This window comes from Vitis vinifera, chromosome 18 (genome assembly GCF_030704535.1).
Source record: "Vitis vinifera cultivar Pinot Noir 40024 chromosome 18, ASM3070453v1".
In the NCBI taxonomy this organism is placed as follows: Eukaryota; Viridiplantae; Streptophyta; class Magnoliopsida; order Vitales; family Vitaceae; genus Vitis; species Vitis vinifera.
This window is the reverse complement of record NC_081822.1, coordinates 11,667,864-11,684,356: the sequence shown is the minus strand read 5'-3', so window position 1 is coordinate 11,684,356 and position 16,493 is coordinate 11,667,864. Positions and strand designations below refer to the sequence as shown.

Here is a 16,493-nt window from a genome sequence, read left to right as displayed (position 1 = left end):
AAGTGAAGGATAATTTTGAACGAATTCTTCTGACACTAAGCTTCCATGTCTCACATTTTGATGGCATGCATTCTCCTCTGTTGCAAGTCTTATTACTCATTTACCAACACTACTTCTCAACAAGTCTTATCCCTTGTTTTTGGATATTCTAGTTTTCCTCACTTAAGGCCATATAACTCCAACAAGCTTCAATTTCGATCATCAAAGTGCTTATTTGTAGGTTATAACTTCATTCTTCCTATTAAGTCCATATATCTCGAAATGTGGTTTTTCATGAATTGGAATTTTACCTTATCAAGAATTGTTTAGGTCAAAATCCAAAAATCATATTGAGTCACAACAAATTATTATTCCATTCAGTACTTTCACTGCCATTGATGCAACAACTATGAGTGATATCATGATAGGCACTCCTTCATTTCCTAACACACCTAGTTTTGCATCACATATTCCACAAACTAATCCATCTTATGATGATGCTCCACATGATCTTGATAAGCCTAGTTTAGTCTTACTTGAGCCACTTGCCACAAAAGAGCCAACTACCATATTACAACTACTGGTCACTCACCTTATTGATTTTGGCCCTACTGAACTTCACTGGATCATAAGGACTGGCTGATCCAATTTGGAAAGGGGCAATGGAAGAAGAGTATAAGGCCTTGATGCAAAATATGATATCAGATTTAATTCCTTTCTCTCAATCTTAATGTAGTTGGAAATAAATGGGTTTTCAAGTTGAAGTTCAAAGCGCATGGTTGGAAACCCCATGAGTTGATTTTTCTTAAGACTTTCAAACCAACTACCATTCAAATTGTACTTACTTTGGCAGTATCCAACAAGTGAGACATCAAAGAGTTAGATGTGAATAATGTTTTTCTTAGTCAAGTGTTGTAGAAAAATATTTATATGACCCAACTAGAAGGTTTTATTGACCTTACAAGACCTCAACGTGTGTGCCTTGCTCAATTCGGGTTTCAAAATTTTCAAGTTCAATTTGTCTACAAATTTAAGAAAACTTTGCCCTTGCTATTAGTTTATATAGACGGCATTCTTGTCACTAGAAACAATCTCTAGGTGATTGAGAAGCTGTTGAAGTCATTCCATCACTTTCTTGGTATTAAAGCTTATTGTTTTATGCTTGACACAATCCAAATATATTGTTGACTTATTGAAGAAAACCAAAATGGAAGCTGCCAAGGCGTATGTTACACTTGCTACTTGAAGTCAAAACTCTGTCAAGATATTAAGGGGAAGCTATGTCAAATCCTACCGTGTATCGTAGGAAAATTGAAGAACTGCAACATCTACTATAGTAAGGCTTGATGTTTCATACATTGTTAGCAAGTTAAGTCAATTCTTACAAAGTCCTATAGAGATTCATTAGCAAGCCTACAAAAGAGGTCTTAACATACTTAAAAAAAACCCCGGGACTTAGCTCTGAACCAAACAAAAATTTCATACTAAATGCCTTTGCCAACACAGACTAGGGAAGTTATCTTGGTGATATAAGATCAGCAGGAGTCTACTATGTATTTCTTGGTGATTGCCTTATTGCTTGGAGCTCAAAGAAGCAAACAGTAGTTGCAAAGTCGAGCACAAAGTCAGAATACAAAGCTCTAACTCATGTAGCAGTGACTATGCAGTACCACCAATTATTAGCTGCCTGTCCTACTCTTGCACAGCCATCACTCTTTCAAAAAGTGTTTGCAAATACTTCAAAACCCATGTGCATTCTAAATAAGATAAAATCAAAACAATTAGACAATTCTTTCCTTTTTGTTAGCCAATTTGTTCATTCTGATCCTACCTGCAGAGAATTCAGGTCACTCATCAAGTCCGCGTTTCAGCTTTCTATGGTCTCTTTTTGAGGTTGTATTGTTTCCAATAGGAAATGGTGTTAAGGTCAACCTTTAGGTTTCGATCAGCATGAAAAGCCATTGCAAAGAAACAATGACAAACTAGGGAAGGGGAAGGGGAAGGGGAAGGGCGGGTGCAAAAGGAAAGGCATGCAGCACAGCTAAAGCTGGAATTGTTAACGAGTGCATGAACAAACTAACGTGACTGGTGATTTATCATTATCCAAGTGTGGAAGTTACCAATAAAACAATATCTTCACATTGAATGCTAACAATGAAAAGTTATCATCTCTCCCTCTATTCGTTTCCTCCCTCCTTTCAGCAGCCGAACAATGTTCCATGCTTCAAGGTTGGGCAGAGACTAGAATCCAACTGCTAACAAACCTCCATCAACTTTCTGCTAGCAGGCAACTTCAAATTATTAATCAATCATCAGTGAAATCTCCAAAAAAACAAAAAGAAAGAAAAGAAAAGCTATCACCAAATGATGAGCAACAATTATTTTAGCAAGCATTCATCATCAGACATAATTTGGAAGGACTTAAATTGACTTTAACTTAGGGAATACCTTCACAAGCCCTGACTAGCACAAATTAGGTGCCTGCAAACTATAGGTACCTCCAGCCATCTAATTTTGGAGACTCTCCCAAGAAGTTTCCTGGTGACCGAGTTGCAATTGGTGCCACTAATAATGCACAGCATACCTAAAGAGGCCTCACTACTAAAATAGAAAACTTTATTTATTTATTTTTATGTTCACCACTTACATATTAACCTTCTTCGTTTAGGAATTTGGTCATACTAATTACACTGTTCAATGAAGGCATGTTGCTGACTGTCTAAGGAGCCAGGGTTTTTTTCCCCCTTTTATTTTTTGTTTCTTGTTTTTTATCATTCTTTTTGCCATAAATGCAATTTGTTGACATCCTGTGTATTTCAGGTTGTACCCCCTTTTTTTGCTCACTGCCTTTTTGTAAATTTGTTGTTTACAGAACACCAAAAAAAAAAAAGGAGGCATATGTGAAGAGCAACCTGAAAAATACATCCATATATAAACATCCTTTTACGTTCCTAATGTAAGTTGGAAATTAATATTTCTTCCAACAAAAAAAAATAAAATAAAATTCTTACACGAGTTTAACTTGAAAACTGATTCTTTTTTTTTTTAATGAATTGATATTTGAAGAAAAAAAAATTATTCTCATAATGCAATTTTAAAAAATAAAACTATACCAATTGAATATGCACATAAGAGGGGGTAGTAGACATGCTTAAACCAAGAAAAACTACCAAGCCTGGGGGCAAGTTTACCTTACATAGTCTACAATGAATGTAAAAGTTGTTTATGGGTGTTAAATCGGTACTTCTGTCACTTATTATTTGAATAAAGGCCCATTGGGGAGTGATTCTAGTTAAAAAAAATTATCTATAGCACTTTTGTTAATAGCGCATTGATTAGAAGCACTTTTAAAACTAATTGTTTAGTGCTTGAATATAAACTAAAAAAGTGCTTTAATAGTGATTTTGACATTGTATTATATAACAAAAAAGTGATTTTTGGAAAAATTATCTATCAAGTGATTGTTTAGGAATCACTTCAAGTGATTTTCCAGATAGTTAAAAGTTGATTTTCAAAAGTTTACTAAACATCTACTTTTCGTAAGTGCCTTCAAGCATTAAGAAGAGCTTTAAACCCCTCTCAAAATTACTCCTAAACGGACTCCAAGTGGAGCAAAATAATTTTTTGGGAGATCATAGGCATGATGTTACCAAGTTCCACTAACAGAAAAGAGGACCTGTCAATAAATTAAGACTAGCTGTCAGTCAGTGTCTACTTTTCAAATGTGGGTGGAGGTCCCTCTAATTTCACTAAACCTTGGATAGTGTCATTTTCATAGAATATGAACAAGCAAGTAAAATTTCATAACTAAAACTGTAAAATTTTCCCTGAATATAAGCATGAAAATTTTATTTCCATAATGTCTACTTTTCAAATGTGGGTGGAGGTCCCTCTAATTTCACTAAACCTTGGATAGTGTCATTTTCATAGAATATGAACAAGCAAGTAAAATTTCATAACTAAAACTGTAAAATTTTCCCTGAATATAAGCATGAAAATTTTATTTCCATAATGTTTTGTTTAATTTCTGGAAGGTGTTAAGAAAGAAAAAATAAATGCTAAGAAAATTGATTTTCCTATGTTTGGATACCATGAAAAGGACAAAGGAAAAAAAGGGCTGAGGAAAAAATGGTGGAAAATGCAAAATAAAAATAAAAATAAAAGATCCCTCCCACTTAAAAAATGTGAGGAAAGTTTGGGAAAAATACGTTCCTCAACAATTTAATTTTCTTTCCCTAAAACTTTTACATGGACAACCAAACTTCCTTTTTTCTTTTCTTCTATTTTTCATTTCTATTTTCTTACTCTCAAACTTTCCAAAAACCAATAGAGTAAGTGTTCCAACCCAAGCATTTATCTCACAATCTGTGGTCAATCATTAATACAGAGACAAAGATAAAGAACATTGTCTAGGGTTAAGAACCATGGAAGCAGATTACATCCAATGAAATCGTAGATTCAGATTTAAGGGGCAGATCCAATCACAGACAAGCTATCTTTGTTTTGGTTATTTTTTCATGATCTTTCTTCACGAACCACCTTGTGTATTTATAGTTTGGCAATTCTGACATGTGAAACACTTTGGGAAATGTGCTTAATAACAGAAAATATTCCATTTCGTGATAAGCAAGAACACGAACTTCTCGTTTCCTAGCGAAGACAGTTGCCCGTTTCGTAAAGGAAACGAAGTAACTATTTAATCCTGATTTGGTTAGTAAATAGGAATGTTACCCGTTTAACTAGTGCTCAAATTATATAGTTGGAATTCTTTATCCATTACAATCTTGTGTTAAGAAAAAAACATGCATATTTACTCATAAACACCAATTAGACAGTTGAAGCAACAATGCCAAGATTGTTCGTACCTTCAGCCACTTTGTTGCGTCATGCATTCTCTTTCCTTTTCCCCCTATTTTTCAATTTCTAATGCCAGTTAGATAAAACAGAAGAATCAAACAATAATGGTACATATATGGCAACTCCATTACAACAAGTAACACAAAAGTTCTAAGGATCTATTTGGATCATTTAAAGTACTAGGAAAAGGAAAAAAGAAAAAGAAAACAGAAAGGAATTTAAAATCTCTTGTTTCTTCTTTATAGTAGAAAATCAAAGAGAAAACAAATATAATAGAAGTTAATCAAAACATGTACATATTTATATTCATCGTTCTTTATATAAAAGAGAAGAGAAAAGAAATAAATCGGATGCTTAAAATCTATTTTTTATTTACATTCATTTTTCTTTCTTTTTTTTCCATTTCCCCCTCATACTTTACCTCAAACTTTCCAAAATCCAAACAAAGCATAATTTTCCTAGTTGAGGAACTCTTTTTCTTAAAGGAACTAACAATGGATGTACATCAACTTAAACATCAATACAGGCATTTGAAATTGATGAGACTAGTGAAATGAGAACAGGGAACTAGGAACTCTTACCAGTTGCAGCTGTTCATGGAGTTCCCCCTGTATCGAAGTGTTGAAATGACATTGTCTCGTTCCAGTAGGGCATTATCCCTTTCCACAATTGCTGCATCTCGCTCCAGAATAGCCAAGTCCCGCTGAGCCAAAACAGCCTTTTTTTCTGAAAGGGCTAAATTTCTTTCTTGGATGGCAGCATCCCTTTCAGCTAGAATGGCCATCAGTTGCTCCATTGTCTGAGGCTGCATCAACCACTGAAATAAACCAAAATGACAATGATCATGAGGAATGCTATTTGTGAAAGAAAATGTTTATGCTGCATGGTCCATCCAAGAATGATCATGTGAATCAAAATTATTATCTTCAGACTTTTTCCTACACGACACCTGATTCTGAGTTGTTCCATGAGGATGAACTTTTTCTCTTCTTATTTCACGATCCCCACCCATCTAAGATCCACAAATAGCAAATTCTGCAACAAACAGTTTCAATTCTCCAATTTAATTTTGAATTTTGATCAATTAAGCATCAATGAAATGTTCACAATTTGTTTATCAGCAGAAAACGAATAAAGAATTCCTTCATCAATTGAGTAGACATCAAAACAGAAACCCATTTTTGAATCAAACCGGATGAAAGAATGAAAAATGCAAAATTAATTTGAAAACAATTTGACAGAAAAGACTCCAGTGGACAGAACAAAACCATAGAAACCAACAAACTGATGACGCACTTGAAAGCATGGAAACAGAAGCATCAAGCATAAGCAAAATTGAACAATGAAGATACCAATCGAAAGACATAACGTTCAACATGAATTCACAACTCGCCTTCAGACTCGGATATAAACTAAACAAACCGAATTGACATATACGCTATAATTCAGTTCTGCAATCAACAAGTAAGAATTCGAGATGAGATTGTGGTTACCTATGAAGAAATGAAGATGACGACGATGATAATCAAAGAAAACACAAAAGAGAGAAAGGAATCGCCATTAAATGGTTGCATAGAAATCGAATCTTACCAGAAAATAATCGCAGAGAGTAATAATCAAATGCCCTAATTCCGAACACTCGAAATTTGGCCAACAGCAACAACTCTTCAGATCCCAACTGGGTTCGAAAGTTGAATGGGTTGGCCTGGGCCTGGGCCTCATGTTAAAGTGGTCGAGATGGGTTGGGCCTAAATAAAATTACTAGTATTACGTCATGAAATATGGTACTAATATGCTAGGTTTTGTTTCATCAGTAAGAGATGAATCTTGATTACAATACAAGCCTTAGGTTTGTATATAATTATGGGTAGGCAACGAACCTCAACCCAACCCAACCTCATGTCAACCAAGGTACCCAACTTGATGTTAAAATTAGACTTGAATTAACCAGGCCCATCGTATCAAATTTCGATTGCTAAAGTTAAGTTCCAAGTCAACCCATACACAATTTAAAAAAATAAAAAATAAAAAAAAATCGAGATATTTGTCCAGAAAATTAAAGAAATAATGAAACAACATTTCAACATGATGCCAAATAAAAGTACAAAGCAAATTTGTAAGGTACCAAGTCCTTGTTTGATAGAACAGACCAATACTACTGTTCTGCACCTTTACAACAAATTCAATGGTATATTTGGAGTTGGCAAGAACCATTTCCTAAATATACTTTACTTCTACAAATGCAGTCTAAAATAAAATTATGATCACAGATTTCTCAACAAAATATGACCACGCAATTGGTCGCTTCCTTAATTTTTGGACGACATGTGATTCAATCTAAACCTACTTGCAGAAGATCTTGCAACTCAAGAAGCCAGCAGTTGGGCTTTTGACACTTCTTAGCCTGAGCAGTTCTCCCCAGACAGTCAACAGCCATAAATCTCAGATGATGATGTTCCTGGAGCTCCGCCTGCAGTTGATTCAATTTCTGCAAGATACAGTATGCATGTCGATTTTCATTGCTTTCAATACAAACGAATTGCCAGTGGAAAGGCATATTATGACCATAGTTAAATGTTATTGAGAATGACAAAGAAAAATGGAGAGCCATAGAACTCGAACCTCTAATCTGTGCTTGCTTTCCTCTCTATACTTGACTTGCTGAGTATGAAAACACCAATTACAATGAGCAGGGCACCTGCAAACCACTATGAGACCAGCCTTATAATTAGAAATGCAAATGCCTTGGATAAATCATCAAAATTACTTTTCAGCAATTGCAAGATTCATTCACTGTTTTCTAGATTTCCTTTCCAAAAATCCATTAGTGTGGAACTTAGAGACAATATTAGAACACTAATAGAAGCAATAAATCGAGATTTATGAGAGAGACTCTTGCTCATTGAAGATTTTTTTAAGATCTGCACATATCTTGAGGTAATTTATCTATTAAGTTACCTGAAATGGTAATGCTTCCTCAAATAAAAAGAACCCAGCCAGACCAGAAGAGAGGAAATTAGCTGCAAAATTTGTCACTGTAGCTTGTAGTGATGAGAGAGCTTTGAGGCTGTTAACATAACATCCCCACATCGTCACATTGAAAATTATGACCAGGCCATATTTGATGACCTGTTGAAAATGACAAATGCATGTGAAATTAAGGAGATGAGTTTATGAGTTTTCTCTTTTGGATGTATGGAGAAGATAATACGAGAAGTGACTCATTTCACAAGAGTAAAAAAATGATACATTTGTGCATGCAGACACACAAAATTACAAGTTCACAACAATTTAGAAAAACTTATGTATCAAGTTTCAGACAGATAATAATAATAAGAATAAAAGACAAAAAAAGAATATTGCTCAGGAAAAGAGTCAATTCTTCAACCCGTTTGTCACTATCGCCAATGTTTAACTATACTGTGGAAGCCACTGAAATTGAACAAACAAGTTGCCAAGGGACGCCAGGAAATTAAAGTGAGCAAAAAAATGTGGCATGATTTGCCCAATACGATATTGTGGGTGATGTATGTGAGAAGACTACATGACCATCAAGAAAAGCAGTTAAGGCAAGTAGAATTATGGTATTGGTATATGCCTGCAATAGAGTGGAAACCAACTTTGCTATGCAGTGCAACTTGTTACACCCTTTGAAAATTAAAAATATCAATTTCAGAACAGTTTGGCATGGCTTCACACCAGAGCATAAAGGAACAATTTCAGCAAATCTGACCCCACCAACTTGTCCTCTATTAATTTGTACTATACATATACATGATGGCAATAGCACTTCCCAGGGTATGAAACCTAGAAATCTAATCTGATTGCACTGGAATTCCCAAATGGTAGAATCTGCCATAGATTGGATACTCTCAATTGTAAAATAACTTGGTCTGTGACTAAGCCACAGAAATGGATGCATTTAGGAGTTAATGCCCAAATTAAAGGGTCGCCTCCATCCAGACCACCATTTGCAGTCAATATCATGCAGCCCCATTTTGTCAATATGAACTATTATTAATTCATAGGCTTATCTTGATAATAGGGATTCCAGTCCAATCTATTATGTGGAAAGAACTAGACCAAGAGTATTGCACAAGGCTCTTGCAGCTCACAAGCATTGCATCAACACATTGAGAGCCACAAAACATCCTAAAGAAAGTGACCTAGTACATGCATCATCAAGCTACTTAAATTCATTAATACAAGCTTCAAGTTTATTCCCCACATTTCTTTCCCAAATCCCCATCCCAGCTTGTTTTGGTATTTGGTTACACCAAACCCAAGCCAAAGAAAAGGCCATAACTGCTGAAATTGAACAGAACATTGCTCCATCCTTGAGGAGTCAACAAAAATACCAAATCAATGAGGGCTCTAATTCTCTTGGGTCATGACACTGTTACTCAGGTGCTTGCTACTCATACTGGAGGCCCTTATACGAATCAAATCCAATCAATTCCAATAAGTGAATATACAAATATGTGCAATAGTAAAAGCATACTTTTACATCCTTCATATAATTCTGAATTCATGGTTTTGCTCTTATTTTCATATCTTAATTTGGTTGTAGGAAAGTACAAAGTAAAGAAAAAAAATGCTAGAAAAAATTATTTTCACACGTATAGTTTTATTGTGGAAAATACGAAAGAAAATCAAATAGAACTAAAATTAGTTAAAAAATTATGAATTTTCAAATGAAGTGAATCCATACTCATCCATGCTAATTTCAAGCGATCCAAAGAAAATTTTATGTGCATTCAATGGTTTAAAGCAACCTATCAGGGCAAATATATGAATTGGGGAACGGCTGCATAGGTTTTTCAGATCCAAGGGTGGAGAGATGAGTATGAGAAAATTACCTGAGATGAGAAGAGCTTTGCGGAAATGGCAGCCAATGCAGCGTTGACTCCAGCTGAGATTGCCCAGGCGTAGCCTCTGCTCTTTTTGCCTTCCATCACACCAAAACCCAGCCGCGATGGTGGAGATGTTAGAGGTGGAGGAGATAAACGCTGCGTTTTGGGAGTGAGACCAGATGGCCTAAAACGGTGGCGTTTTGTGCCATCCTTGATAGAGTTTCCCACGAGAAATTGCCGTCTCAAATAAAACTATTTTTTATAACAATTTTTATTCTAAAAATAAATAAAGAAAGAAAGAAAAAAAACTGGTTTAGCAATCAAAATATGTCCTCTATTTTCTATTTTTAAGTATAAAAAAACATAATTTTTTTTTTAAAAAAAAAACCTGTTTTAATTATTTTCACTTATTTTCTAAAAATTATTGTAAAAATTAATTATACAAACATATAAAATAATTAAAAATAAAATACTAAATATAAAAATCATTTTTAAAATATTCAAAATAGGTTAAAAACATTATAAATTTTCAAACATATTTTTGTTCTACAAAAATCATATAATAGTTTTCAAAAAAAAATTTAAAAATTGTTTTTGAAAGCAGTTATAAAAAGACAATAAGAAACTCATTTTCATTATCTATGGTTACTTAATTCCATCTAAATTAAAAGATTATAATGGCCTTTTTTTTCCTGTTATATTGTTATGTTTAAAACTATAGCTCTCATCTTAGCAAAGAAAGGAGAAGCCAAAAAAGTGGAATGAATTTAGTGAAATTGTTATTTTATTTTTATGTTATTCAATAATCATAAAATTTAAAACAAATTAAATAAAATAGTATAATAAAATTAAATGTTTAACTCCATTTATGCATAAAGTTGAAATTTGATGTTATTAATATTTTAATAGAATTATTAACTTAGACTTGTTTTTATTTCATTTTCTTATCCGTTATTTTAATGTTATTTGTGAAATTGTTTTGAGAAGTCTTATCATGAAGGCAAGGACATTCCAAGTTTTTTTTTTTTGTTAAAATAAAATTTTTACATTAGGAAAATGATATTAACTTTATGATCAACGCAAAACCCACATTATAAATACAATATTTTCTTTTAATATAAAAGGTCCCTATTAATTAACAATTATAGACCATCCTTCATAGAAGCTACTTGATTAATTATTAATTATTTTTCATTCTCATTATCAAAAACTCTCTTGTTTCAAAAAAGACATGAACCAAGACCATGATTATAAAATGGGGGTGGGGTGTGTCATTGATATTTGGAATAGGGCCTCATCACCAGATAATTTTAAAAGATGTTTTCTCAAAATTATGAGATTATTTGAAATAATTTTTGTAGATGTCAATTATTGAACCAAGTTTTTGTTCCCTTAGCATATTAATATTTTATCCATCAGGGCAACCTAGTTAGTTCGGATGAACAATGGAAAGTGGGGTTCTAATAAATGATATATGATCCTATGTTCAAATCCTACCACTGATGATACCCTGAATTTACTCGGTGTTGATTGTTTTAGGGTTATCAACACTCTGATGTTTAAAAAGTTTACCAAAGTTAAAAGAGTGATAATACCCGATTTCTCTTAAACTTTTTTGAGCTAAAAAATTACAATCTTATAATAGTAGAAGAATGAGACATTTAATGAGGGATTTTAGTGACTTCTACAATTAGTCTTAGAGGGGTAAGGTTGACCTCAATTAGTCAACGGATTGGTTGAACCAACTTGCATTGATTGAGCTGGCTTTGAACAATAATCATACATTTTAAAATAAATAAAATAAAATATTACATAAAATTTATACATTTAATTCCATTTCTTTATAAATTTAAAATATGATGTTATAGTAAATTATTTTTTTATAATTTTAATATAAAAAATTAAAAAATAATAAATAAAAAATGTTGTTGCTCTTAAGACCCAAGCACTGTACTTGAAGCCCTAAAACAATCTTCTTTTCCTGCTCCACTTCTTCATTCATCACCATGACCAATGCTTCCCCGCTGCACATGGAAACCAACTCGAGATGTTAGCATAAGCCATCAGTTAGTAAATAAAACTTCAAAAACATATATTAAAATTAGAAACTTTTGTAAAATATTATAAGAAAATAATAAATTTACTTTATATCTTTAAAAATCATTTTTTTTAAATTTTACAATTTAAGATAATAAATTTCTTTTAGTACCTTAATTTAATTACACAAAAGAAAAGAAAAGAAAAAAAGAAAAGAAAAGAAAGCAAGCGGGAAGAAATTACCTTGGTTAACATTCTATTCTTGTTCAGTAACTGAGTTCTTGCCTTGTTATATGCAGAATTAGGGGACATAAATAGTCTCTGGATAAAGAAAGGAACATGTGATGATGAAGAACCTCCAAGTAAATTTATATGGTATGGAGAAAAGAAAGTGAAATGCTTCAGAGGAAATTTACAAACAGATACCTGTCTGGTTCTCTTGGTTCTTGCTTCGGGTATGAAATACATGACAGTGGCCTGAATATTTCAAACACTTTGTTACATAATTTGAATCCTCAAACAGAAGTACTGAATCTAAACATTTCTAACCCTTATTAAAAGCATCAAAATGAGCATTTTCTGGATCTGTAAACTAACCTCGTCCCAGATTTTTTCATGATGGAAATGTTTTTCCGGTGTGAAGTCGAAGACACTCTGGAGAAATTCGTTTCCCTGTTTAACCAATCAAAGATTTGATTCACAAACTAGACATTTAAAAAAATTGATCATATGTGAAACGCATAGGAGAAAAAATGTTGGGATTGAGCCTTATGAACCCATCATGGTTGGTGCCCGGAACCATGACCCCTCAATCCACCAATTGTTTATTTGTTCCTTTAAAGGAGGCGTCCCCAGGAATTGAATCTAGGACCAAACCTTAAGTTCATCTAAATATCAATCCTGGTACCATCTGGGCTAGTGGCCACGGTTCTGGACCTCTGGTCTTTCCTTTAGATGTGCTAAGCGCCAATGATGATGGCTTATGGCTCAATCCCAACAAAAAAAACGAACCATCATATGCCTTTCAAATCCGCACCCCAGAAACTGCTTCAGAAAGTTGAGCTGTTTGAAAAAATCGATTAGCAGATGCTGAAAAATCTTGGAGAAGTTAAAAGAACAAGAAAAATAGCTAACAAACCTGTATTAACTGAGAATATGTTGATAATGTCAGTATATGCCCACCAATGTTCACAGAAACTTGGGGATAATAATCATCCTGCTTCCAAACATTTCAAAATCGGTATATTTGCAAATTACAATTAGATAATGAAATGCACAAATGGAAAATCAGCAATACCTCAAAAAACTTTAGAACATCACAAATGAAATCGAGTTGTTTGCTAGAATCTTGGCTCTCATGATATTCTGCTCTAAATTTGAGGATAAACTTGTTCACATTGTTTATGATTTCATCGCTCTTTATGCTAGAGCAGTGGCCGGAGAACTTCTCAAGAAATCCTGTCTCAAGTATTAGAGCCAGTGCTTCACCCGCTGCAAGACGAACAGCTTCATCCTCCTCCTTCAGTAGATTAGACAAATAAGAAGTTGCCCTACATAAGTTCAAAAAAAAAAAATTATTTTATCACTTCTTAAATGTACTCAAAATTTTAAGACATTGTCCAGGCTCGTTACACTTACCCTTGCCAATGTTTATAACTAAGTTTCCATCCATCCATGGATGCAAGAAGAAATGTCCATGCCGATATTGCAGTAGCTAGCAACTGAGAGAGTGAGATTTGGACCCATGGGAACTAATGATGAGAATAATATGAAAACATGAACAAAAATGTATACATGGCGGATATAGCAGTAGCGCTTACAGTTGAGGCTGATTTCTTATGAATGAACTCCCATATCATCTGCATTGCACTTTGAGTATCTTCGCAATTCTCTGCCCCGAAAAAGGTTACAAGAACCAAACATTCTAATATCTGCATTAAATTTTGAGATCATTAAAAATTATGTTAGGGATAAATTCGGGAGTTTTGACCTAAAATACTACATTTAAAAAAAAAAAAATCTAAAAGATAAACTTGTTTACAAAATAATGGTCAATTTAGTGCGGTTGTATCACAATATCATAAAGCCGTAGTTGGTAACTACAGTTTTATTTTTCTAAAACGATTAGAAAACATTGGTAACCAACCACGGTTTTAACTTAAGTTTAAAGCCCTAGTTAGTGACTATAGTTTTGAATTTTTTTTAAAATCGTTTTAACTTTATATATATAACTTTAATTTTTTAAAATAAAATATATTATATTATTTTGATTTTAAATAAACTTATCTTATTATTTAAAAAATAATAATATATAAAATTAAATAATTGATATTTTTAATTTGATATAAAAATATTGTTTAAAATTTTGTTAAAATAACAGGCATTATATTTAATATAAATATATTTAATTAATTATATTTAAATATAAATAAAATATAATAAATTATGAAAGCCTATTAAAAAATAAATAATATAAATTATTATATTAACTAATAATTTTTTTATATACTATATGTAAGTGGTATATAATATCACATGTATAAAAGTTTAATTTAAGTTTAAAATTTATCATATTTTAATTTAAGTTCATAATATCATATCGATATGATAATAATTTATTTATATATTTAAATAAAAATATGATAAATTTAAAATTTAAATTAAATTATATATATGTATGTATGTGAGAGAGATGTTATATACCACTTACATATAATGTATAATAATTTATTAATTAATATAATAATTTATATATATATTTTTTCTAAATAGGCTTTTATAATTTATTTATTTTAAATAAATATAGTTTATTATATTTTATATATATTTAAATATAATTAACTAAATATATTTATATTAAATATAGTGCCGGTTGTTGTAATAAAATTAAAAAAATATATTTTTATATCAAATTAAAAATATCAATTATTTAATTTTATATATTATTATTTTTTAAATAATGAGATAAGTTTATTTAAAATCAAAATAATATAATATTTTTATTTAAAAAAATTAAAGTTGTATATATAAAGTTAAAGTGTAGTTGGTCACTACGTCTTTGACCATTTTAAAAAGAAATTAAAACTGTAGTCACCAACTACGGCTTTAAACTTAAAGTTAAAATCGTGATTGATGATTACGGTTCCTAATCGTTTTAGAAAAATAAAACTATAGTCATTAATTACGATTTTATGACATGACAATTTATGTGATTCAAACACGTTAGATTAGACATTATTTTATAATCTAGTTTATTTTTTAGATTTTTTTTAAAATATACTATTTTTTATCAAAACTCTAAATCTGGCCATAACTAGATTCCATTCCATATACGTACCTTTGAAGATACGGAACCAGATTTAAGAGCGGCGGACAGCACAGGGAGCGACTCCACGTATACTTCACGTGCCCTGTGGGCAACCGCCACAGCCACCAGTCCTACAAATAGACACCAAGAAAAGGATGAATGATCGAATATTCCAAAACAGAAAGTGAGAGCAAAAATTAACTTAATATTTGGAAAGTCCCAACAAACCAATGGTGTGAGCTGCTAAGGAAATCTCTTTGGCAGACCCCTTCGTCATGGAATCCAGGCATCGATACAGTAAAGTAATCAAACTGCAAGAAACCAACATACTTCAAAAAAATTTCCAAACAGAGTCTGAAAGTTACGTATCCAAACGGTACTGTGACTTACTTCTGCTCTATAAACCCATGATTTTGCCGGTTCTCAGTAAAGGCCCGGATATTGAAAGACAGCGCGCTCTCTCTTTGCGATACTCTGCATTGTAAAATTTGACATCAAGATTGAGTCAGTAAAATTTTCCCGACAAAAATATTTTCAAATTAAAAAGATTGTAGAAAACAACCTTTTCTCGAACAATTGATCCAAATTGATGTAGAAGATACCTACAATGGTGGGAACAAATTAATATACAAAAATAAAACCCTGTACAACAAGTGAGGAAATTTTTTCTCAATTACCCTCAGGAATCTCCGAATTTTTGGTGTAGCCTTCCATTGTGGCAGAGAAAAGATGGTGAGGATGATCAAAATAGAAAACTGTTTGTATAACCATTGATAAAGTGTCTGCTTACATATATGTATATATATATAAATATAGTATTTGTATTTGTATTTGTAATGGACTTCCTTTTAGAGCATTTGTATTTGTAATAGACTTCTTTTTTTAGTTTTGAAAATTCTAACTTTAGAATTTTATCTCAAAAGAAGTCTTGTTTGTATTTATCCAAAAAAATTAAGGTATTTATGTTGGAAATTTTTTATATGGGCTAACATTAATTGAATAATTTGTATTTGCAAAAAACGGGTTAATGGATAGTATATTATATAATGAGCTCAATTAACTAGTAATCACATTTGGATTGAGTTTTGTATCTTTTGAGTAGAAGCTCAATTGAGTGGCAACTGTAGGCTATGGGTCTCATTGAAACCCATTATGGGAGGACCCAATGAAAACCCAATATTGAGTTATGCTAAGTCCCCTCTCTAATCTAGATAAAGGGTCTTTCTATTTTCTCATAGAGTCACCATAGTTGTTATCAAGATCATAGAGAGGAAGACTCGATTGCAACAATCAATCACTTGTTTTTTTTGTGATCGCTCAAACATATATATTCTTTAAAGTGATTTTCTATTATTAGTATCCTTCAATCATATATGATTAATTTATGTGGTTATATAAATATTCTACAATTTATATATACACTCCCTATTTTTTGTTTTTAAAGATAAAAATGATAATAT

At 32.1% G+C, this 16,493-nt stretch overlaps 3 protein-coding genes and 1 long non-coding RNA gene across 17 annotated transcripts; all 4 read right to left on the bottom strand.

Annotated features, from left to right (window-relative positions):
- Window positions 1–2,047: 2,047 nt before the first annotated feature.
- LOC132252522 (protein BASIC PENTACYSTEINE6-like) lies at window positions 2,048–6,573 on the bottom strand. Of its 14 annotated transcripts, XR_009464855.1 has the most exons (6): window positions 6,427–6,519; window positions 6,189–6,287; window positions 5,786–5,871; window positions 5,418–5,653; window positions 4,845–4,888; window positions 2,048–2,256 (listed from the first exon to the last, which is right to left on the bottom strand). XR_009464855.1 is itself a non-coding variant. In XM_059734286.1 (5 exons), the coding sequence occupies exons 2-4, from the start codon at window positions 5,846–5,848 to the stop codon at window positions 4,864–4,866; spliced, it is 324 nt and encodes a 107-aa protein (XP_059590269.1). In that variant the 5' UTR covers window positions 5,849–5,871; window positions 6,427–6,533; the 3' UTR covers window positions 2,048–2,270; window positions 4,845–4,863. The 14 variants fall into 14 exon arrangements, 13 of the variants coding, with proteins under 13 accessions (XP_059590269.1, XP_003634376.1, XP_059590272.1 ...); XM_059734286.1 differs by lacking the exon at window positions 6,189–6,287 and having other exon boundaries at window positions 2,048–2,270; window positions 6,427–6,533; XM_003634328.4 differs by lacking the exon at window positions 6,189–6,287 and having other exon boundaries at window positions 6,427–6,533.
- A 319-nt stretch (window positions 6,574–6,892) lies between these two features.
- LOC100262483 (uncharacterized) lies at window positions 6,893–9,903 on the bottom strand. Its single transcript, XM_003634329.4, has 4 exons — window positions 9,696–9,903; window positions 7,795–7,965; window positions 7,459–7,544; window positions 6,893–7,324 (listed from the first exon to the last, which is right to left on the bottom strand). Exons 1-3 carry the CDS (start codon window positions 9,789–9,791, stop codon window positions 7,461–7,463), a joined length of 351 nt encoding a protein of 116 aa, XP_003634377.1. The 5' UTR covers window positions 9,792–9,903; the 3' UTR covers window positions 6,893–7,324; window positions 7,459–7,460.
- A 1,713-nt stretch (window positions 9,904–11,616) lies between these two features.
- Window positions 11,617–12,440, bottom strand: LOC132253283 (uncharacterized). Its single transcript, XR_009465158.1, has 4 exons — window positions 12,324–12,440; window positions 12,153–12,203; window positions 11,970–12,047; window positions 11,617–11,713 (listed from the first exon to the last, which is right to left on the bottom strand). It is a non-coding gene; the product is annotated as an uncharacterized LOC132253283 (long non-coding RNA).
- A 273-nt stretch (window positions 12,441–12,713) lies between these two features.
- LOC104882613 (uncharacterized) lies at window positions 12,714–15,747 on the bottom strand. Its single transcript, XM_059734472.1, has 10 exons — window positions 15,711–15,747; window positions 15,596–15,635; window positions 15,424–15,507; window positions 15,262–15,344; window positions 15,064–15,164; window positions 13,547–13,657; window positions 13,365–13,477; window positions 13,024–13,276; window positions 12,865–12,942; window positions 12,714–12,788 (listed from the first exon to the last, which is right to left on the bottom strand). The coding sequence occupies exons 1-10, from the start codon at window positions 15,745–15,747 to the stop codon at window positions 12,714–12,716; spliced, it is 975 nt and encodes a 324-aa protein (XP_059590455.1).
- Between the last annotated feature and the right edge of the window lie 746 nt (window positions 15,748–16,493).